General features: G+C 37.0%; 2 protein-coding genes across 3 annotated transcripts in view; both read left to right on the forward strand.

Moving 5' to 3' along the window:
* The window catches only part of LOC132613493 (protein REBELOTE), a 31,215-nt gene extending 18,411 nt beyond the window's left edge, over window positions 1–12,804 (forward strand). Inside the window, exons 4-14 of one of the 2 annotated variants that reach the window (XM_060327525.1) lie at window positions 4,524–4,629; window positions 4,710–4,761; window positions 4,882–4,976; window positions 5,660–5,728; window positions 8,474–8,983; window positions 9,490–9,792; window positions 9,896–10,219; window positions 10,316–10,522; window positions 11,357–11,446; window positions 11,538–11,635; window positions 12,332–12,804. In XM_060327525.1, the coding sequence (XP_060183508.1) occupies window positions 4,524–4,629; window positions 4,710–4,761; window positions 4,882–4,976; window positions 5,660–5,728; window positions 8,474–8,983; window positions 9,490–9,792; window positions 9,896–10,219; window positions 10,316–10,522; window positions 11,357–11,446; window positions 11,538–11,635; window positions 12,332–12,482 (2,005 nt within the window). In that variant the 3' untranslated portion in view covers window positions 12,483–12,804. The remainder of the gene's footprint in view (window positions 1–4,523; window positions 4,630–4,709; window positions 4,762–4,881; window positions 4,977–5,659; window positions 5,729–8,473; window positions 8,984–9,489; window positions 9,793–9,895; window positions 10,220–10,315; window positions 10,523–11,356; window positions 11,447–11,537; window positions 11,636–12,331) is intronic. The other variant, XM_060327526.1, reaches the window with a different exon arrangement.
* Window positions 12,805–16,133: 3,329 nt separating this feature from the next.
* Window positions 16,134–17,405, forward strand: LOC132613017 (uncharacterized). Its single transcript, XM_060327079.1, has 4 exons — window positions 16,134–16,332; window positions 16,461–17,071; window positions 17,157–17,288; window positions 17,361–17,405. Exons 1-4 carry the CDS (start codon window positions 16,134–16,136, stop codon window positions 17,403–17,405), a joined length of 987 nt encoding a protein of 328 aa, XP_060183062.1.
* The last annotated feature ends 5,069 nt before the right edge of the window (window positions 17,406–22,474 follow it).

The raw sequence follows: 22,474 nt of genomic DNA on the forward strand, positions 1-22,474 counted from the left end.
AGGCCAGAATATAATCTGGTCTACCTGATTCTTCATAAGATGTCCACCATTCCTCCACCCTTTCCTTGAAACCTGCAACCTCCATCCACCAATTCTCAAATTTAAAATATGATTTTGAGAAATCCCATTCTCCACATTTCAATGATATAGGGGAATAATCAGAGATAATCCTTGGTAAAACAGATTGTTTAATCATGCTGAACTTTTCATCCCATTCCACAGAATGCAAAAATCTATCAATTCTTGAGGAACATTCATAATTATCACCCCTGAACCAAGTGTATTTTCCACCTAGCAGAGGAGGATTCACAAGTTCAAGGTCTTCAATGATTCTAGAGAAATCCTTCATAGCTCTAGATAAAACAGTGCAATTCCTTCTTTCAGTATGGAACCTGGTGGTGTTAAAATCCCCACACACTACCCAGGCTCCTTCACATGCCCCTCTAGTTCCTGCTAGTTCCATCCAAAGCTCCTTTCTTTCTTTTCTGCAATTAGGAGCATAAACCCCAGTTAACACCCAGCTGCAATTGTCCAATCTAGAATAGAGTTTACAGGAAATAGAGGAAAAACCAAAATTGATTAATTCCTCCCCTGTCCAAACCCTTTTATCCCACATGATAAGAATCCCTCCACTTCTACCATTGGCCTCCAAACCCACGTAATCTGCCCATCTATTACTGAACAAATGCTTAAATACTTCCCCATAATCCCCTTCCATTTTAGTTTCCTGGAAACAATATATGTCAGCCCTCCAATCGAGTATTAGAGATTTGATCACCCTCCTCTTGTCGAGATCGTTTAATCCCCTCACATTCCACGAGATAATGTGTACTTTCATCGGGAAACATTGCTAGCTTCCCTCCCCCTAGTCCTTGGCTCACCATCTTTGAATTTGATTCCGAATTCCAGAAGATTCTTCACTTCATTCTGACCCCGAGGTTTAGGAGATGAAGGTTTGGTCTTGCTGAGGGTTTCCTGTATTCTTTTATCCAGCTTCAAGAATAAGGCCCATATTTCATCTTCATACCCCTGAGTTTCCACACCCAGTTGTTTACTAAACTTCAATATATTTTGTTGCACCCTTAAAATTGTCTCCCCCTCAACTGCCTGCACTTGTACATCCAAAGGTTGAATGTCCTCAATTGTCAACTGCTCCAACTGTTGAAATTGGTCCATCTGTGAGCAATTTCCCTCTGTGATATTTGTGACCAAGTCCCTGGATCCTTGATCATCATCACTGTTGTCACAAATCGAGCTAATTGAGGTTTGCATGTGCAATCGATCTCAGGATCGTGTATATTCTCCTGTCGCACTGCTACTGCCAGCTGTAATTTTTTTGAGATGAAACAGTCCGAGGTTTCTTCAGCTTCTGGGTTAAGAGGATCGAGATAACTGGGCTGCTCTAATCGATTGGGAATACAGCAGACTGGTCCCATTTCTTTCTTTTGGGACTTGGGCTTTAATGAAAAGCCCAACAGAGAACTCTTTTTCCCATAGGTTTCGAAATTTGCTTCCTCTGGTATTTTCAGTTGGGTCAGCCCATTATCGTTAGAAGGCCCAATATCGTTCCTTTTTAAAATATCGTTGACCAGCTCTTCCTCACGTGCCGTCTCCTGCTCCCAAGAAGATCTGCTGCGATTTTTGCCCTTTTCGGCACCCACGTGCTCTGGGAAGTCAACTTTGCAGCTGTCAACCCTATTATGGGAGTTGGATCTATCTATTACCCAACGGTCTGTCACCAGTTTCCGACCATCTTCTCCGGCAACCACCCTCGCCGGCGTCTCGCTCCAGATAGGTATGATGAAAAATAAACCCTTTTCTTCTATTATTACTTCTGTAGGTACATTCCTGTCCCCTCATTTTATCTTCAACCTAGCCCATTTGAGATGATTCTTAAGGGATGTTTCTTCCTCTGTAGCCATCCACTGCATTGGTCTCCAATAGCTTTGAAGGTTTTCTCTGACCAGAGATGAAGCGGAAGCCCCATAGCTCTGATCCAAGTCCCATCTTTCTCCTGAATATCAGTGCTACATCCGGCAACCGGCGACCACCATTCCAGAAAGATTTTCTCCTTTTTCCAAGTCCAAACACCCTGCAATACATGCTCCGCCATATGTTTGTTTGGAAACTCTAAGAGGAAGAAAGATTCTGCCATTTCGTAGATGTTCACTCTGAAAGCGTTCTTCCAAGTCGAGGCGACCCATCGTCTTAGATCAGAAAGCGTTGGTGTCTCCTTCAAATCTCTTCTAAAATGGCCAACTACACATCTTGCCAGTAGTCCATTCTCAGCGGAATCATCATCTCGTTCCACATCAATTTTATTGTTGCGAGTATTGACCATTGCGTCCTTTTGATCATTTGCCTGCCACTTGCTAGCTCTGACAGTAGCCGCATATGTGATTTTGGGGTCAACCTTCCTGGGAATGTTTGTAATAAATGGACTTTGTCTTCCTTCATGAATCTGATAATCTTAAATGCAATATCCTTCCATCCAGCATTGAATGTGACTTCTGGTAGTATAATAACAGCTCTGTTGTCTCCCTGTACTGAAACAATAGAGATAAATCTGCCATGTTTGTTGCTCTTCCTTGAGCAGAAATATAAGGAATTTTGCTCCTTATTTTTCCACCTTCTCGACTGCGTTCCGTTGTCCCCCGAGGCTTCCTGAAGGACATAGCATATCCACTCCATTATCTTGCCGTTGAAGGTGGTTCTACGCATCAAATTACGGCTTCTTTCCTTCCCAATCAAACCATAGTTCCGACCTTGATTTAAGTCTAGTGATATCATAAGACTTAAACCCTGCTGTAAAATACATTCTATTCTCCCCCATTAAAGAAAGTCTGAGAAACCAGGAGGAAAAAAAAAATCTTGAAGAGTGAGAAAGGAAAAGAGAAGAAGAAAAAAGAGAAAGGAAAAATTTCAGCGTTCACAGTAGGTGAAAGCTGAGCTACCAGACAGATCAAATTCAGGCGAGAAGAGGCGAATCTACAATCCTAGGAAGTAGGAGAGAGAGAGAGAGCCTCGGGAGATGTGCCTGGGAGCATTCCACACTATTGTCAGAACTTATTTCAATTACTGCAATGACATACATTAAAAGAGCTGAGATGTGTGAAAAATCTGAAGCTTGGGAAGGTCCTAGGCCACAAATAAAGTAGAACCAAATGCTGTAAATCTATCTTTTCAGCTAGATGGGTCATCAATTATAGAGATTAAAATCTTTCGGTGATATAGTCTAATGTCAGAAAACTGAAAATTCTTACATAGATTGATTTCATTGTGACCTCTCTCTTTGCAGTTGCATTCTTCATGTTTATATAGACCGATCATTTGGACTAGTAACAACACACAACTAGTAAATCCAGTTAGATATTGGCAATTTTCTCAACCTAAAAGATTGTAATTCTCTTGGACGATGTGTCTAGGCAATATTACATAAAATTTCTGACTATGCTGAGGTTGCCCCTTTCTCCGAGTTTTCTTACTTGATCCCCAGTGCCTATCATTTCCTCAATAAGATAAATGTCTTTTGCAACATTACATGAATCCTGAAACTATGCTCGCGTTTCTTTCAGGAAGAACTCTTTATTTTCTCTTTCCTTACTTTCCTTATCAGCATTTTGATTCAAATGATGTTCTGGCACTTCTTTGTTATTGGTGCCCTCTGTTTTTTCTGGTTGCTCTCTCTCTCTAAGGAGAAACTATTATCCAAGACTTGCAAGGAAAATATGTTTTTTTGATAGGTAAAGGAACATATGTCATTCTGGAAACACATAGGCAATGTTTTGCAATGTTTCTTATATCAAACTAGCTATCTCTAATAATATGGAATTGTAAAGGCTAAATTTCTCGGATTGTGTTTCAACTTGTGGCTTTGCCTTTGTTCAGTACTATAATTTTCAGCATTTGACCCCTCGATATCATCAAAAAAGGTCTGTTCAACTCAGTGTTGTCAAAGGCAAAAGCTTTAAAAGTGCTCCAGGTCTATTGGGGCTTTAAGCACAAGTGCAGTTAAAGTGTAGGTGTTAGTAAAGATGGCACAATGAAGAAACAACAACATACCCAGTGTAATCCCACAAGTGAGGTCTGGTTAGGGTAGGATGCGCGCAGACCTTACCCCTATATTTACCTATATCTATCGTGCAAGAAATAAGTAACAAATTCATTCATAATGTTCTACTTAACAATTAATACATCTTTTTGCCGATTAAATTTGTTGTTTAGTACTGCTCAGTTCAAGATAGAACTCATGGGCAATGAGGTGCACATCTTAGTGCCTTGCCTACACTGAAGCACAACTTAAGCTAGGCAAAGCACCATCCCCTGAGCTTTTCTGAGCTTCAGGGCTTAAAGCACACTTTAAATGAGCCTTTGACAACACTGGTTCATCCCTTATAAAAGAAAAGGTCCGTTCATCCATTGTGTGCTGAAATTTTTGTTCCTGGTGTCTATCTTGTATCGTAAATCATGCAAGACTTGCATGTATAAGACATTATTTATTGACTAGTCACAAGTTTTCCCAGAAACACTGAAGTTGAGCCTTTTGAAGACTTGCCTCTTGATGCACCATTCACGGAAAATGACAGCGATGTTGCCGATTTTTCAGACAGTGATGGATACCTTTCAGAGGTCTCAATCTTCAATTTAGCAATTGTCTTTACTTCATGTCAACTTTTGCTTTATGAAAACCTTTTATGATCATGTTTCAGGATATAAGCTATGAAAATGGAACAGATAGTGAGCCTGGGAAACTTTTAGAAGGTTATGGGATTATCTTGGTGTTCTGTTCCTTATTTTAACATCCCCTTCCATTCATTTACTTATTTATTACTTTCCTCCTTTCAACAGCACAAATCCTCTGATTCATTAATAGATGTGCAGGTGACAAATGTACTAGTGAATTGATGACGCAGAATATGAAAATTCAGGAAGATCTTGCTTTACAAAAGAGAAAGCTGGAAAGGCTGAAGAGGAAGGTAGGTTGCTTCTGCTAATCAAATCTACTTTCTTTCAAAAGTCCAAAAGATGAAACTCGTGGATTTACTGAAAAGTTTATGATATTGTAGTAAGAGAAGTGCTTAGAATTTTCTGGGATGTGAAAGAGTAATAGTATAAGTTTAAAATGTGTTACATCAATATTGAAATGATTTTGTCGATATTAAGTTATGTTTGCTTGAGCTGTCGAAGAAGAAAAGTTTTCCATTTAATGGAACCAATCAAATTTTTTTGGATGATGAAAAAGCATAGTAGATCAACGCCTTTGGGTTGGAGGAATAGAAGACACTTTTCTCTTCTGCTCATGCTTGGAATTTGACTGTGATGGAAACTATTCAAGGTGACTAACCACAGAAGGAAACTAGTTAACTCATTTTTTCTTTGATGCGCAGCTCATGTTTGCGATTTAATTGCGATGGCACTATTCAAAGTAACTAAAGAAAATATTACTTGCCTTTTTCGCAGTAAAAAAAGGAGTAGCTTCAGTTTTTTCATTTTTTTCGAGAAATGTGCTTTGGAGGAGGGCATTGTACTTGTAGTATGAGTTCCTTCTACTTGATTGCTGGTTATAGGATAGGTTGTACAATACTTATTTTGTTGATATAAAGGGTTAAAAGATCTTACAACACATATAAGTTGTTCATTGTTCTTCAAAAATTTTCAGCATCCAAGTTTCTCTAAGTTCTTAGAAAAGCACAAGAAGGACATTGAAGCAATGCAAAATGGAGAAGTGGTAAGTAATTCCGAGATGTTTACTTGTTAACTGTTATGTGCAAGTTTTATTGCTTGGTAGTGATTGTTGTCTTCCAATAGTGAAGTGCTCACGAGATCTAGCTCATATTTTTGCACAACAATTTGTTCATATCGTCCTCAGGGAGAAGCTTATGATCTAGTCAATGATTTACTAAAAAAGAATGCAAAGACATACATGTTAAAGTATTTATTGTATATAACTTAATTGCGTCTAGTTTGTCTGTAATTGAACCATAACTGCTACATCAGGCACTTAGTATCGGGGTCGAGAGAATGCTTAACCGTCTTTTTACTTGTTAAGAATAGAAGATCTTATTTAGAAATAATCACCTTGTTTGGGAAGGCAAATTATAGAATACAGTTGTCTTATAGGGTTAAAGCTTGATTTGTACTTAAATTACATGGATGATAAATATGTATGCTCCTCATATTGAGGACCTAAGCCTATGAATGTTACATATAGAGCCAATTTTGTTTGGTGAGAGGGCTCCACTAGGAGGTAGTAGATTAAAAGACAACCTTGACTAGGACTAAACCCGCTTGAGCTGGATCTAGAAAAAACTTGTAATTAGATTTGTTACGTGTGTTTTATCCCACAGAGATGTTTTTAAAACCTCAATTGTGGCAATGAGCGGAATTTAAGATATATGGGTTTTTAGATGGTTTAGACAGGAGATGCTTTACCTCTTTTTTCCCCACTAGTCTTGTAGTTGAAGCGGAGCCTCAGCGTAGCGGTAAAAGTTTGTGCGACCAGGAGGTCGCGAGTTTAAGCCGCGGAAACAACCTCTTGCAGAAATGCAAGTAAGACTGCATACATAAGACCCAATGTGGTCTGGCATTTTCCTGTATAACGCGCATAGTAGGAGCTTAGTGCACCAGGCTACCCTTTTAATCTTATGGTTGGTGTTTTCATTTTAGATGGCCTCTACAAGAGAGGAGGCTTTATTTGCTTGAGGAATTTGGCGTATGATTTCTAGTTTCATCAATGAATAATTTTTAAAATGTTACTACTTCCGTCCTATGTTATATGATGATGTTTGACTGGACTTGCAGTTTAAGATGTTAGATTGACTTCCTATTATATTAATGATGGAAGAATATATTTAAAATAATAGTTGAAAAGTTTGTTTGGTAGTTACACATCACATCAAAAGTATAGTGCCTATCTTCTGAAATTTCCTTAAACTTGGAGAGTGGAGAGAGATTGGTATTACATGCAAGTGCGATTATGATTCTCCAATAGCGATGGGATTCTGATTGCATTATGAAGAATATCTTGAAACTTAGACTGGAGGCAAGTTTTAATTGTTTTGTCGGTAAAGCACAACCATTATTTGAAATGATAAAGTAAAATTCGCTGCTTCCAAATGTCCTAGCGGCTCAAGATATAAGGTCTCCTGAAAATTTAAGAAATTAGAACTTAATGTAGATTATAGTGATATAGATGATAAGAGGAAATGTAGGCTCCTTGTCTATACTATACTGAAGATTGTCAGTTGGAATGTTCAGGGGTTGAGTGGTAGGCAAAAACACAGGATTATAAAGTTACTTACTGACACGGAGATGGAGAGCCAACATCTATTGTTTGCAGGAGACCTAAACAGATTATTTGGGTCTTCATTTTGAGTGTAGTATTTAGAGAAATAGGGGACTGACTTTGCTTTTTGGCAGTAAGAAGGGAATAATGGAGGAATTGTAATGTTTTGGTACAAAAGGGATTAGGCCTCTAAGGAGACTATTCGGGGCATTTCACTGCTATCCAGCAACACTCATGGGAGTATATGGCCCAACTAGAGGTATCCGAGGGAGGACTTGCGTCTAGAGCTTGCAGTTATGAAATGCTATTGGGATTAGCCTTGAGTAATAGGAGGTGATCTTAATGTAAGAAGATATGAAGAAGAAAGAAATGTACATGATAGACAATCCGTGGTTATCAGAGACTTCTCAAGTCTTATTGAAGATTTTGACTAGACTGATTATTACTTTCAAATGGGTGGGATGATATGTTCAAGTTTATTAGTTCCTTAGAATTTCTTCATACCATTGCCCCATTTGTGGGCAAAATGAGAGGAAATCTTGTACTTTAATTTGAAATTAATGGTGATATGGTCAACCATGATGACTTTTTTTGGGTGAGGAGGATAGTTAGGAAAACCAAAGTACATCCTAGCCCATAAGTTTAAGGTTATTTGATAGACCTGAAGGAATGGAATTTGAACACATTTGGTAGGTTGTACGAGAGAAAAATGAGATCCTGGAGAAGGAGGTGACATATTTTATGGGGTTTATTTATCTATGTAATAGGACCTTTGAGAACACACAAATTTTTGTCAAAATTTGAGCTAGAAGTGTTTAATAGGAACACTTTAGCATACACTCAATTGGAATAGGCCATATTTCACGTGTCTAAATGAAATTTACTGGCATGTTTAAGGAACTGTCGATGTATCCCGCCAAACTTAACTAGTAGAAAGGCCAAATTGTGTGTTGGGCATGCGCTGGATCGTGGCGTATATGTTGGACAGCCAGGCCTTATATCTCTTTCTGCTTATGTGTTTTGACTTTCTGCTAATGGGACTTCAGCTGAATTTGACATCAAAATTTATGAAATAATATAGAATTGCAAAATGGAAGTCTCTGATTTCCCTTTAGAGCTAGTTTATATAATTGTATCTTGATTACTCTGAGATATCAAGAATTTTGCTTCTGATTAGCTTCGTGGCAGTTCTCAGATGAGGATGAGACAAGTAATCCTGGAAGAGACTCAGTAACTGAAGACAACCAGGGTAAAATAAAGGGAAGAGTGCTGACAGTATCTACCATTAGTTCTTGGTGTCGACTGATCAAAGAAGAGAACAAGGAGGCAGCATTTGTTTGTGTATTAAATGCTTATCGAGCAGCATGTTACTATGGTGCTGAGTCCATTGGCTTAAAGTTTCAGAATGCTGAGACATTCTGCAGCTTAGTAATGTCTGTTCTTTCCGAGGCAGATAATATACTTCGGGGACTTTTGGGGCTATCATCCTCCAGTTACAAGAAAGAAGCAATATTAGAGCTGAAGGATACCCCACAATGGGTTAATGTGAAACCTCAAATGAAGTCTTACTTAAGGAGTACATTATCTTTGTTGGATCAGGTTACTGATTCAGAAATTCTGGGTTTCGCTTTGACTCGATTCAGGGCTTCTTTACCATTCTTTGCTGCTTTCCCCTATCTTTTACCGAGGCTCATTAAGGTACATTTTCTTTAGCACTTTGATTTGTGTGAAGAATCTTCTACATGCGATTTGATGATATCTTATGCATATGCTATCCAGGTTGACTATTAAAATTGTAGCAGCACTTTTTTTAATTAAAAATTGATCTCATATATGTATGCACTACTTGAGTCCATGCTGGTAAGCTGCTAATGTACCACTAGTGGAACTGCTACTTTTGCTGTATTATTTTATTATTATTCTTTTTGCTTCTGCTTATCCCATATATGATGTATGCTTTTGTGAATCAGATAAACAATAAGTCTAGCTGTAAATTTTCATGCATATGCTGTTTACCGAATTCCTAGCAAATATATTCTTAATTGGTACTCTTTCATGAACCTCTCCACATTCTAAAATCCTATGATTTGCAATTTGACGCTATGTTAACATTATGGATTTTCCACTAGCTTGTAATGCTAATACGACTTCTAAATAGTGAATATATGCTGATTCCTTTATTCGTGGCCTTTACATTGAAACAGACGACCGTACATTTGTGGGCTACAGGTGGTGGGATGTTATCATCAGCATCTTTTTCTATCATATGGGATGTCGCCTCTCTATTTACAACTGATTGTTTTGACACTTGCTTAGCCAAAGCTTTTGTGGGTTATCTTGCTCAGTCAAGAGCTACAGAAATTGTCAATAACAAACATTTGCAGTTCCTAAGAAATTCCTTAGTTGACTTGTGCTCCCTAGATGTTCAAAAATCATTATCTAAAGCCACAGTGTCTGTCCGTCAGCTTGCCAAAATATTGCAGTGGGGCTTGCGTACTAAGAAAAAGGTAATTAAAATTGTCCCGTGGCTTTTAATGACTAAGTAGGAAAAATGTAGCTAGGGTTTGGTAAAAGTAGCTACTTGACTATTTTTATCATCTTATGGTGCAGGAAGCTCTTCAAAGGATCTGCAGTTGGGAGTACATCAGTTGTATTAATCTCTGGGTTGGTTTTATAGCAGTCAATATACGGGATTATGATCTTCAGCCCTTTTCCGTCACCATGGTTCAACTTATAAATGGAGTGGTGGGCCTTTTTCCTGGACCAAGATATTTCCCTTTGAGACTCAATTGCATTCGATGGCTTAATGATTTGTCTAATTCTACGGGAGTTTTCATCCCTATTGCTTCATTTGTGTTGGATGTTTTGGAATACAAAATAGTCAGAGGGGGTGGAAAAGCTGGACCTGCTCTCTTCTTTCAGTCCGTTCTAAAGGTTGGTTGATCGACATGTCAATTTTGCAACTGAGTTTTCTGACTTTTCTCTATGTATTTGTGTCACCATTTGAAATTGCAAATGAACATACTGCAGTTGCCAAAGAATTGCTTAAAGTCTCAAACATTCCAAGACGAATGCATTACATCTGCAATTGAACAACTATCATCACACTTTTTACAATGGAGCTACCACATTTCTTTCCCTGACTTAGCAACTATTCCACTCATCCATCTGAAAAAGTTTTATGAGTCAAAGACAAAGGAAAGTCTACGGCGTGCGGTAAAACATTTGATTGAGCAGGTACTCAACCACCTTTGATGTTTTTGATGGTTAGTTACCTAGTATACCCATTTCCGTTCAGAAACATGCATGGTGGATGCCGTTCTTGTTAAATTAAGAATATGCAGCTTAAACAGGATTTGAATCCAAGTGCCCAACAAATAAATTAAAGCTCAAAGGCATCTCACGCAACCATCTCACTCTCGTAGTCTCATTTGACTTATGCACTTGCTTCAGCCCGCACATGTTCAGCATTTGTCTGACAGGGTTCTTGGGTAAAATAGTATATTAAAATAATGGGTTTTGAACAATCTGTACAAGTATAGAGGAGGATAACATCGTTGTCTTTTTCACAAGTATGAAATCGAATATATTTGTCGGTTTGTCCTGTTTAGATAAAGTAGTTAGTGTGGACAGTCATTCTCTGAGATGATAGTTTGGAAATTTGTTTGGTACGTTAGCTTGGCAAGTACATAGTTAAATGTTTCTTTGCATATTCTGGGATCATTTGTTATTCCTTGTAAATTATTGGGCACTAAAGCAAAAGCTTGCTGGATAACAATAAGTTGGTTTGGGGTATTAAACTAGCAGCCAGCGAAAAGGACAAAGTTTTGCTCATGCCTTGTGGCTAGGAAGGAAAAGTTAGCTTAGAAAGATTTGCCAAGTCAGTTTACTTTGTGGATCCCTTTTGTTCATGTTTAGTCTCCTTCATATAGGAAGCAGTTTCTAATTACTAGACACTGGTAAATAAGAGAATACAAAGGATCCAAGCTATCGAATTTCTCAATAACAATCTCTTCTTACCATCAGTTGCTTTTCTTGTCTCGTTCTGAACGCTTTCTTTTGCCTCTGCAGGTGGAGAAAAATGTCGATTTTGTGCAGAAGAAAAGAGATGAGGTTGCGTTTTCACCAAATGATCATCAATCTGTTGAAGCATTTCTTCAGGTGAGCCCATTTCTTATCAACTTGTAACAGCTATCTTTCAGACTGGAGAAAAATATAATTTATTTAATTCAAATAATTGTTCAACTCGCAGTTTGAGAAGTCCAGTCTCAGTTCTCCATTCACTCAGTACTACAGAAGTGTACTTGAAAAAGCTGCTCTAAGGGGCTCGCATAAGAACGACAAGATCAGGTACTGTTACGCTGCTGCAGTTTGGTTTAATATCTTTTAGTAGTGTAATGTCTTGGTGGTTTTTGTCGTTTGTCTATTGTGAGGGCTGATAATAATGTTATTGAACAACCGATGGCTACAGGGCATGGTTCATATGATTGCCATATTTTCTTTGTAGTCAGAGGCGATTCTAGGATTTCTATAACATGTAGTAAGTGCGAATTGATCTCTCGTCCTCTAGGTAAATAACCCAACCTTCAACCAAATACACCATTTATCCTTTTTGTAGCATGGCTGCCAGTAGATAGTATTATACCAATTTAAAAAAATATATACATAAATACCTAGTTTTACGGAGAGACCATGGGTTCACGTGGAACTTTTCTATGGAGTCCGGAAACATATTTTGTTATTAACTATCTTTGGATAAAGCAGTTTGCAATTTGAACAGTATTAGTTGGTTTTTTTTTTTTTTTTTTTTGGCGTGGGGGATGGGGGGACGGGGTCTTGTAGATAACTCTATTAGTGAACCAGGGCTTGTTGTCGGTCTTCCTCGGAACATTTTGCTCAAGCACATTGCCAGACATTCAAGTTGCAGTTATTTTAAGGGCTGTGATTATGATAGATTGTGCTCATGATCACTTTTTGTTTTAACTCCAAACATCAGTGTTTTGCAGTGCTACTTGTATCGCACTGATTCTGTAAATAATACTGCAGTTTGCCAAGACAAGAGAAATCAAAGCGTAAAAGAGAGCAGCCCCTAAACAATGCAGCGGATGAAAGTTTGATTAATGGTTCAGGCCACAAGGATCTGGATACTGCTAATGGAACAAAGAAGCGGGTCAAAAGACGAGCTCTCAAGGCATAATCGTTGTACCAGTTTTTTTTGCTATAGGTTTTGATAATTTTCTAATTGGCCCTAGCAGGTTGAAATTTTGAGCGTCGATCTTTTCTCCCAACGTACATGTTAAGATATTCTTCAGCTGGGTAAAGATCAATTTTCGTGTTACTTATTGTTCAAAAAGGAAAATAGAGAAGACTTTGCTCCTTTCGAGGCGCTTGAATCGTTGATTCCGGTATTTATTTTTCTCATTTTTGTAATTCCAAGTTCAATCAAATTAGATGTTTTCAATGTGACACTGTTTTTCAAGGATTCTAATGTGAGGAATGTTTTGCTTCTCTTGTATTAATTATTTTTTCAAAGAAAAATATTTTTAACGAATTGAGAGGTGACTTATGTTATCTGATGGCTCAATTTGTTTTCTTGTCCAATGATATGAACCATTATTTCACATCGCTCTTAATATTCAAAACCAAAACAAAAGCATTACTTTTACCAGCACAAGAATATTTTTATGCTGCATCCTTTAAGAAAATCCGGAAAAAGATTTATTATCCTGTGTGCATGAACTCTTTTCTTAAAGCCATTTACCGCAGGTTATGCCCGCTTGTGGTGCTGGGGAGTTTGGCTTCTTTCACTCCTACTTTGCATATATTAACATTCAAAAAGTAAATACATAAAGGAGAGGAATATGGGACCTAACATCCTCATCGATCCTAGATGTTAGGTGAACATTAGCACCTTTTACTGTTGAAGGATCCAAAAAGAGCCTATGTGCTTGTGAGACTATAGTGATTTCATCTTTTAGGAGGGCTTCTCCTTTGTGCATGTCTACAAAATACTTTTTTTTTTTTTTTGCGCGGATTGCCCTTCATTTGGGGTGGTCTTTAATTTTTGCCCTTCAAATTGGTGGTCTTTAAGCTATGCCTCTCACCTAACACCTTGAGGTTGTGGGTTCGAACCCTAACTCAGTAAAAAAATAAATAAATCGCAAGGCAGAATTTTCGCGAGGCAGAAGTTGCAAAATTCTGCCAATTTGGGCCTTAAGGCAAAATTTGCACGGGCAGAAATTCTGCCTGAAGGGCAGAATTTAAAGACCACCGTTTTGAGGGGTAAAAATTAAAGACCACCTCCAGCGAAAGGCAATCATGCAAATTGCCCCACAGAATACAAGGGAAAAGGGCAGAATTGGCCTGGGCCCAAACTAATCCCACCCGGATGGCCCAAGTTGTTTCAAACCCAAACTGTAGCCACTAAAACTAATCCCATCCATTAGCCAAAAATTAAATAAGACAGTTTTTAAATGAAACCCAAACCACGAAAAACTTTGAGAGAGAATATCTTCACCCACGTGATTTCCTCCTGCAATCACTCTTTAAGATGGAAACTTCAACTTATATAACACCTAAACAACAGCCGTAAAAACCAATTTGCTAAAAAATCTAGGGTTCCATTATGAAATTGAGGAGTAAAATTAGTTACCAACTCCACAAAACTCAATTGATTGAGTTGATTGCGGCCACAAATCAAGTTGATTGAGTTCTGAAATTACGAAATTTATACATAATAATGTCTTCTATTGCAAATTCGACTAAAAAATTGGTTCCAATTTTGATACAACATGGAGGTAATTGGTTGAACAACAATGAATTTGTTAATTACAATATTAATGGAATTCTTATCGATTCGGACTGTAGTTATGAGTATTTTGTTGATGAAATATACAAACAATTAGGTAAGGATTCAACTACAACTTTAATGGAGATTAAGGACATAGTGAGGGCTGGATCAATGCCAATATACAATGATATGAGTGTCCAATTGTATATGGCGATGAAGAAACAAAACTTAGATATCAATGAATATCCACTATGCATAACATTGAAAGATGCTGCTGAATGTTCGAATAGAAACTTGCTGGGAACAACTTCAGTTGCTATACAAAATCAGTGGATAGAAGGAGTACATATTCCTCCAATGGCTATAGAAGGAGTAGACATAGATGATCCTATTATGGTTGATTATGGAAGTGAAGATGATTTTCAGGACATAGCGATGGAGGAAAAGATAATAAAGGATCCACTTCATAAGGAAATTGCAGAAGGTCAACTGTACTGGGACAAAGATACAATATCTAGCATAATGAAACACTATGCAATATGAGAGAGATTTCAGTTTAAAGTCGATAGTTCATCGAAAACAAGGTATGATCATTGTTGTATATAATGTATAGAAACTGCATAAAATATGTATCATTGTTGTATATAATACGTATCACTACAGTGCCCTGTATAGAAACTGTATCATTGTTGTATATAATATGTATCACTACAGTGCCGTGTATAGAAACTGTATCATTATGGTATATAATATGTATCACTACAGTGCCGTGTATAGAAACTGTATCACTATTGTATATAATATGTATCACTACACTGCCGTGTATAGAAACTGTATCACTATTGTATATAATATGTATCACTACAGTGCCTTGTATAGAAACTGTATCACTATTGTATAGAATATGTATCTCTATACTGCTCTGTATAGAAACTGTATCATTATTGTATATAATATGTATCACTACAGTTCCCTGTATAGAAACTATATCATTATGGTATATAACATGTATCACTACAGTGCCTTGTATAGAAACTGTATCACTATTGTATATAATATGTATCACTACAGTGCCTTGTATAGAAACTGTATCACTATTGTATAAAATATGTATCACTACACTGCCTTGTATAGAAACTGTATCATTATTGTATATAATACGTATCACTACACTGCCCTATATATAAATTGTATCATTCTTGTATATAATAGGTATCACTACACTGCCCTGTATAGAAAATGTATCATTGTTGTATATAATATGTATCACTACAATGCCCTGTATAGAAATTGTATCATTATTGTATATAATATGTATCACTACATTGCCCTGTATATAAATTGTATTATTATTGTATATAATAGGTATCACTACACTGCCCTGTATAGAAACTGTATCATCGTTGTATATAATATGTATCACTACACTGCCCTGTATAGAAACTATATCATCGTTGTATATAATATGTATCACTACACTGCCCAGTATAGAAACTGTATCATTATTGTATATAATATGTATCACTACACTGCCCTGTAGAGAAACTGTATCATTATTGTATATAATATGTATCACTATACTGCCCCACCCCCTGTATAGAACCTGTATCATTTTTGTATATTAAATGCATATTTCAACTGAACTTGCACATTATAATTTATATTTTTTAAATAGGTAGTCTCTTAAATGTGTCGATACAAGATGCACTTGGGATTTTAGATCTTCAAGTCTACAAGATTAAAAAATCTTCAAGGTGAGAAAGTTCATTCATGTTCACACTTGCCTAGTCGTGGAGAGAATGTTGTCACAACGTCATGCTACTTCAGTAACCATTGCAAAAATGGTGAAGAACAAGTATGTCAATCTTAAATCAACATACACTGCAGTACAAATCATAGAAGACATGAGAAACCAATACGGGATTAGGATGAATTACAAGAAAGCATATAGATAAAGAGAAAAGGCGCTTGAAAGCATATAGATAAAGAGAAAAGGCGCTTGAAATGTTAAGCGGTTCCCGGGCCGAATTTTATCGTAAACTGCCAGCTTTCCTGTATATGGTAAATAAGACAAATCTAGGATCTTTCACAATGTTGCCCAAAACAGCAGACTGGCACTTCTTGTATGCTTTTGTCGCACTGAACGCATCAATCAGAGGATGGAAATATTGTATGCCTGCTGTCGTGGTTGATGGGACTTCCCTTAAATCATCGTACGCGGGGACCATATTGTGTGCTACTGTACTCGATGCAGCAGGTGAGTTAAGGGAAATTTCATTTTACTGACATGTTTGAATATTACTACTATGTTCAGTTCAAAGAACCTTTTTAATATGTTTCTCGCTGTCATTTCAGTATTGATACTTTCTCATTTGCTTAATTCAGGTAAAATCTTGCCACTAGCATATGCTATTGTTGATTATGAAAACGATGCTTCATGGGATTGGTTTTTTCGAAAGTTGAAACAGGCTTATGGTGAAAGGGAAAACATGTACATAGTATATGATCGGCATGATAGCATTTTGAAGGCAACTTCAAATGTAAATCCAGATGTGCCTCACTACAATTGCATCTACCACCTATGGAACAACATCAAACGTAGATTCAAGAAGCACCACGAGCGATTAAGACTCATATTCTTTGCAATGGCAAATGCATACACGAGGGCAGATTTTAATCGCCTCATGGAAGATACGGACAACGTCGATGATAAGGTGAGGGGTTACCTGTACGATATTGGCTATGAAAAATGGTCCATAGCTCATTCCACAGTAAACAGATCTATGGTGACGACTTTAAATATAGCGAAGTCCCTAAATTCGGCAACTAGACACGCAAGAGACCCGCCAATCAATAATTTGCTAGAATTCATGATGAATTTGGTTATGAGATGGAACAATGACAACAGAAAGGATGCAATAGCAACATTTAGTGAATTAGGGAACAAATATAACATAATAATGAAGGAGAATATCATTTTGTCGGATAAAATGACAGTAAAACATTCAGTTTCATTTCTGTTTCATACACTTGACTAACTCTCTTCTCCCGGTTTACTAATGACATTTGGTAAAAATTTAGGTAATGACTTCAACTGATTATGTATATTCAGTGATGGATGCTGAAAAGAGCAACATAGTGTGTATGCGTGAAAAGAAGTGCAGTTGCCAACGATTTCAAATCGACTGGATCTCTTGTCCACATGCTATGGCGGTATTGAGCTACACACATATGGAGGTGCAAAATTATTGCACTGCTTATTACACCAAATAATACTTGTTGAAGACATATGAAATGCCAGTGAATTCAATTCCTGATGAGAGTGCATAGGACATTCCAACAGAGGTGTTAGATCAAATAGTCAAACCACCCATATGGAAACCCGACCAAGTAGACCAAGGATTAAACGATACAAGGGAATTTTCAAGTATTAGTCTATCGCGAATCCAAGCTCATGTGGTCAGTATGGAAAAATAGGGAAAAACAGAAGGACATGCAAAAATGCTCCTACAAGAATCTAATAGATGCTGTCCCAAGAATGTTTGACTGTTTCCTGTTCTTTTTTCATTTGAATGAAGCAACTGTTTACGTTACAAAAAATGTTGGCGAATAATGCATTTACACTAGTATTCTGATTTTTTAGAATAAAACAGATACTCTTTCATTCCGACTAATCTTTGTTGGAAGATTGTGTTAAACCTTTTGTATAAGTGCATTTGTGTTGCTATTTTGTATAAAAAATAGTCTTTGCTGCTCAACAGGTACACCAATCTGTTGCTATTTTATCCTTCAAGGCTGAAACTTGCACTAGGAATATGAAGAAGTCTAAAAAATCAGGTTATGTACACAAGTTCAAAATATACACTATTTATACAAAATTGTGTATATATACACAAAATATACAACTTATATACACATCATGTGTGTATCAGAAAAGGAATAGCCTCCAGTTGCTCCAGAACCAGGGGTGTGCCTTCTATTTTTGGTATGCAAGGTTAGTCCAGGTGCTTCCAAAATATACAACATAAATTCAAAATGTGTGTATATACACACAATATACAAACAGTGTGTGTATATATACAAAAATATACAAAAAATGTGTGTATATATGTCACGACCCAAATTATCGATCATGCGGGCACCTACGTTACTATCACTAGTAGGCGAACCCTTACCCGTTAACCCTTTAATCACTAGCCAACTTTAATTTCTTTAATCAAATATACTTAAACAATGAATGAACATGTGAATGAATAAATAGTCTACCAAGTCATAAATAATAAACGATACAAGTGCGGAAGTCTAACTATTACATCCCCAAGATCTGAAAGTCATCGTACAAGGACTCTAACTAACAATGTCTAAAGAATGAAGTATATCTCAAATATAATAACAAAGAATGTCTAGAATAAAAATAGACATCTGGAAAGAGAGATCTTCAGGTGGCATGGCATGGATAGAAGCTCGCCCTCGGATCTGATTAAGCAAACTAGCTTCAAGCTAGAGATGTAATCTGGATGAAATCTCTAGAACACAATCTGCACTAACAAAAGGTGCAGCAAGGTAGTATCAATACAAACATTATGTACCGGTAAGCATCATAGGCCGACTAATATCAGTTCACGCATATAAGTATAAAATCAACAAGATAAACAGATAGACACTTAATACTCAATTCCAAGCCACAAAACCTCTCATAACAGAGTCACAGCCTAAGATGAAGCCTCTAAACCACAAGTCTGTCTAGTTTCAATAATCTCACCTAATAATCACAAGTCCAAGTTTCATCCCTAGATAAAGTCACTAATCCACAATTTAACTCAGTCAATTGTCATATTTATATCATAATAGGCATTCAACATCCATACCAAAATCATAACCAAATGAGCATATCATAATTCAGAATAATATGTAATGATGCACAATGCAAAATATGATGATGTGCAATGCAATGCAATGCCATGCACTCAGGGGCGGATCCACATATGTCACTGTGGGTGCTCGAACACCCATTACTCCCGACGCGAAACTCATATATCTGCACTAAAAACTTGTTAAAACTGATAAAATCAATGCGTGAGCACCTAGTAAACAAAAGTCCAACTAGGTGCGGTGGTTGTTTGGCAAAATGCTTATTGTCAATGAAGTCACTTACCTAGGATCGATTCCCGCATTAAGCATTTTGTAAGTGTTTGTTCCTTTTTTCCTTATTTACTTTATATTTTACTTTATTTATTCCTTCCAGTGTTGCTCCCAATATTAGGCTTCTTTTTGTTTATTTGCTTTCTTTTATTACGTTCCATTTTTACTCTTGTTTTCGTTCCCAACGCTAACTGAGAAGGATTTTCTCTGTCCCTTTACCCTTTTAGTTCTCTTGTTCCACTTAATGAAAGTCATTTTTTTCTGTGTTAGTTCTTTCTTCTCTATTATATTATTGACTAAAAAGTTCTACAACAAATTTTGTGTAATTAAACATTGTCAAAATATGAAAATGCTAATAATAATTGTGAATATTTTTTTCTTTATATTAAAATGATAATATCAATAATAGTTTACAGGTTAGACATTTTCGTTATCATTCTCAAATAATTGTGCACTTATATGACATTCTTAGCGATTGTACATTAGTAGATGGTATTTAGGAATAAATTTTGATTATTCCAATTTTTAGACCTTTAGTAATGAATTCATTATTACACTTTTGAAATTATAAGTTCGAAAATTTATATATGTTGAATCTTGGTGATCTTATGCATATATCCTTACTCTATGTGGAAAACATTGGGTTTAGTTGAATCCATTGATTATCTGCTCGATGCTCCTGCTTGCGCTAAATACTCGATGCTCCTGCTTGCGCTAAATATAGTGGAGAACCCATTGCTTCAAAATCCTGGATCCGCCACTGCATGCACTGGCCAATCACTCGAACTGTACGCACATGCTAACTGATGTCATTGCGCAGTAGTCATGACCTGCAGGGGACCCATGGTGTCCATGTACCACTCGTTCCAGCTTCACTCCTCGGACCCGAACATAAACCTCCGCTCCGGAAAGAACCTTGGATGCGGGCCATATCAATATATCCCTCGTTTTTGGAACGAACCTCGGACCTCAGACCACGAGCCATAATCTTAGTCATATATGTGCCTTTCCATATATCTGTACGTAACCGTATTTCCTGCCCTCTTATTATCCATGCTCAAATCATCAAGTACCATGATGTATGTCTCAACGTATTCCAGTTTATTAGTATGTATGGACTATGAACAATTAGCAATATCAATGTCAAACACAAGGCATCATGCCACAAGTCTTTCATGAATCGTTTCCGAACCATTTCCACCATGTATGAGTGTATGAATGCATAAATGAGTGTAAACATGATAAATCAATGCAACCCAATAAAGCAACAGTGAAGGTACAAGTCACAAGCCACAAGTCATATCAAGCCTTGGATCAACTCAACCATGAAATGAATCATACAAACCGTCTCAACCAACATAAGAGTCTATGTCCCTCTTTACTTCCTCATATAGCAAGTACGCCGTATCACCAAGAAGCTCCACTTTTCTATATATTATCATCAACAGTAAATCATACATCAAGTTTTACTCTACGTATTGTCATAAGTTTGTATCACAATTCGAGCCTAAACTCATTATCCTTCCTTTCTCCGATAATATGTGTCACAATAAGAGAGAATTGAGTACAACACGACAATTTAGGTAAGAAGTCTAATCACAATAGCAGGGCAACGAGCCACCATCAACAACAATCAACCTAATAGAAATCCATCCCGAATCTCCACAGTATGAATAGAAACGCACCTCATATTTTAGTACATAAAATAATGGCGACGAGCCCACAAAATCAGAAGTCATACCAACCTAGCTAATATCGAAACAAAACACCATGTCCGATGACCTAATCATGCTTTCTCCCGTCAATTCTACACAATACATACGTTTCGCTAATCAAAGTCTAACTAAAGTAAACCATAACCTGCCTTGAATGCAGAACAGGAGCCACGAACTACTCCACATAAGTCTTCTATTTCCGAAGCGCCTCATAACAGTCAAAGTCTAACAATATGATGCTAAATAAGCAATAAACCATGTATTTAAACAAGAACAACAATTTGGGGAAGAAGACCCACTTACTTCTACCCTTTTCGATTGGTCAAACAATCCTTTAATGGTGAATTTATCATAACTTCTATCTCTACAATCATTAACCTTCAATTCACGGGTTTCTAATCAATTTACCCTTTCAAACAGATTTTAGGATAAAATTTCCATTTTTATTAGAACCCTAAGTCTCAACATGCAATTTCAACCATAAGAAATAAAATTCGCTTCCTAAAAACTGATAATCTATACTCCTAGATGATTAATTAACAACAAAATGAACAACTCACCAATTATTTAAGGGTTTACTAATTCTAGGGTTCTAGGATGTTCTGCCCCCGTCGGTCGCTAGCAGCGGTCACCAGACCACTGCAGCGGTACCGCTATAGCGGCCTCTTGGTCGGTACAGCGGACCTGCTGGAACAGTCCGCACTAAAATGGTCATAATTCCCTCATACGGAGGCGAAACACGACGATTCGTTTTGCTATGGCTTCGTAATTACTATACAGATCTAATGATTCAAACCTCAAATAAAAAAAAGGTGGTTGAGCAATATGGAGCCATTTCTATCCAAAGACCTACGGTGAAAATATCGAATACAAGCGCGACAAAACCCAAACCCATATGAAACTCTTCGGAACCTCACCATAACTTGTGGACAAGTTCAAAATCATCATATTAACATGTTAGAACTTCCAAAAAGTTGACAGGGGGTCATCCTAACCCGATGTTGACTGTGGTCAACTCTAACACTCTAACTTTACTAGCTTCTCCATCAATGACTCAATTTACACTCAAACCTTGCGGAAACCAACCCAATGACTTCATTAAGTCATAGATCATACTAACGGGACTTGGGGAAGGGTCAACAAGGTTAAATGGGTCAAAACATTATTATAACTAAACAGGTTGTTACAATATATACATTAGTTGGGTTTTGAGTGGTTGGGGGTTGAGAATCTCAGCATCAGAACATACAAATCAAAAATATATTCAAGAAAATGGCATAAAACCAGAAAGTGAACCAAAATAATGACATACACAAAAACAGGCACATCAAGCTAGTTCAGATTATAAATACATGTTTTATACATAAGAAGTTCACTATACAAAAAATATACAACATATATAAAAAACAATGTGTATATATACAAAATAGATTCAAATTATATACATAATCTTTTACATTGACATAAGATTTGTATAAGGTGACATATATATCACAAAAAGGAAGGAGCAACCCCCCACTCAAAATCTCAGCCTCAGAACAT

This window comes from Lycium barbarum, chromosome 10 (genome assembly GCF_019175385.1).
Source record: "Lycium barbarum isolate Lr01 chromosome 10, ASM1917538v2, whole genome shotgun sequence".
Classification (NCBI taxonomy): Eukaryota; Viridiplantae; Streptophyta; class Magnoliopsida; order Solanales; family Solanaceae; genus Lycium; species Lycium barbarum.

Coding starts and splice junctions, on each gene's coding strand:
- LOC132613017 (XM_060327079.1), top strand. CDS start 16,134: ATGGTAAATAAGACAAATCTAGGATCTTTCACAATGTTGCCCAAAACA. Junction 16,333..16,460: donor TACTGTACTCGATGCAGCAG/GTGAGTTAAGGG, acceptor TGCTTAATTCAG/GTAAAATCTTGCCACTAGCA. Junction 17,072..17,156: donor TTTTGTCGGATAAAATGACA/GTAAAACATTCA, acceptor GTAAAAATTTAG/GTAATGACTTCAACTGATTA.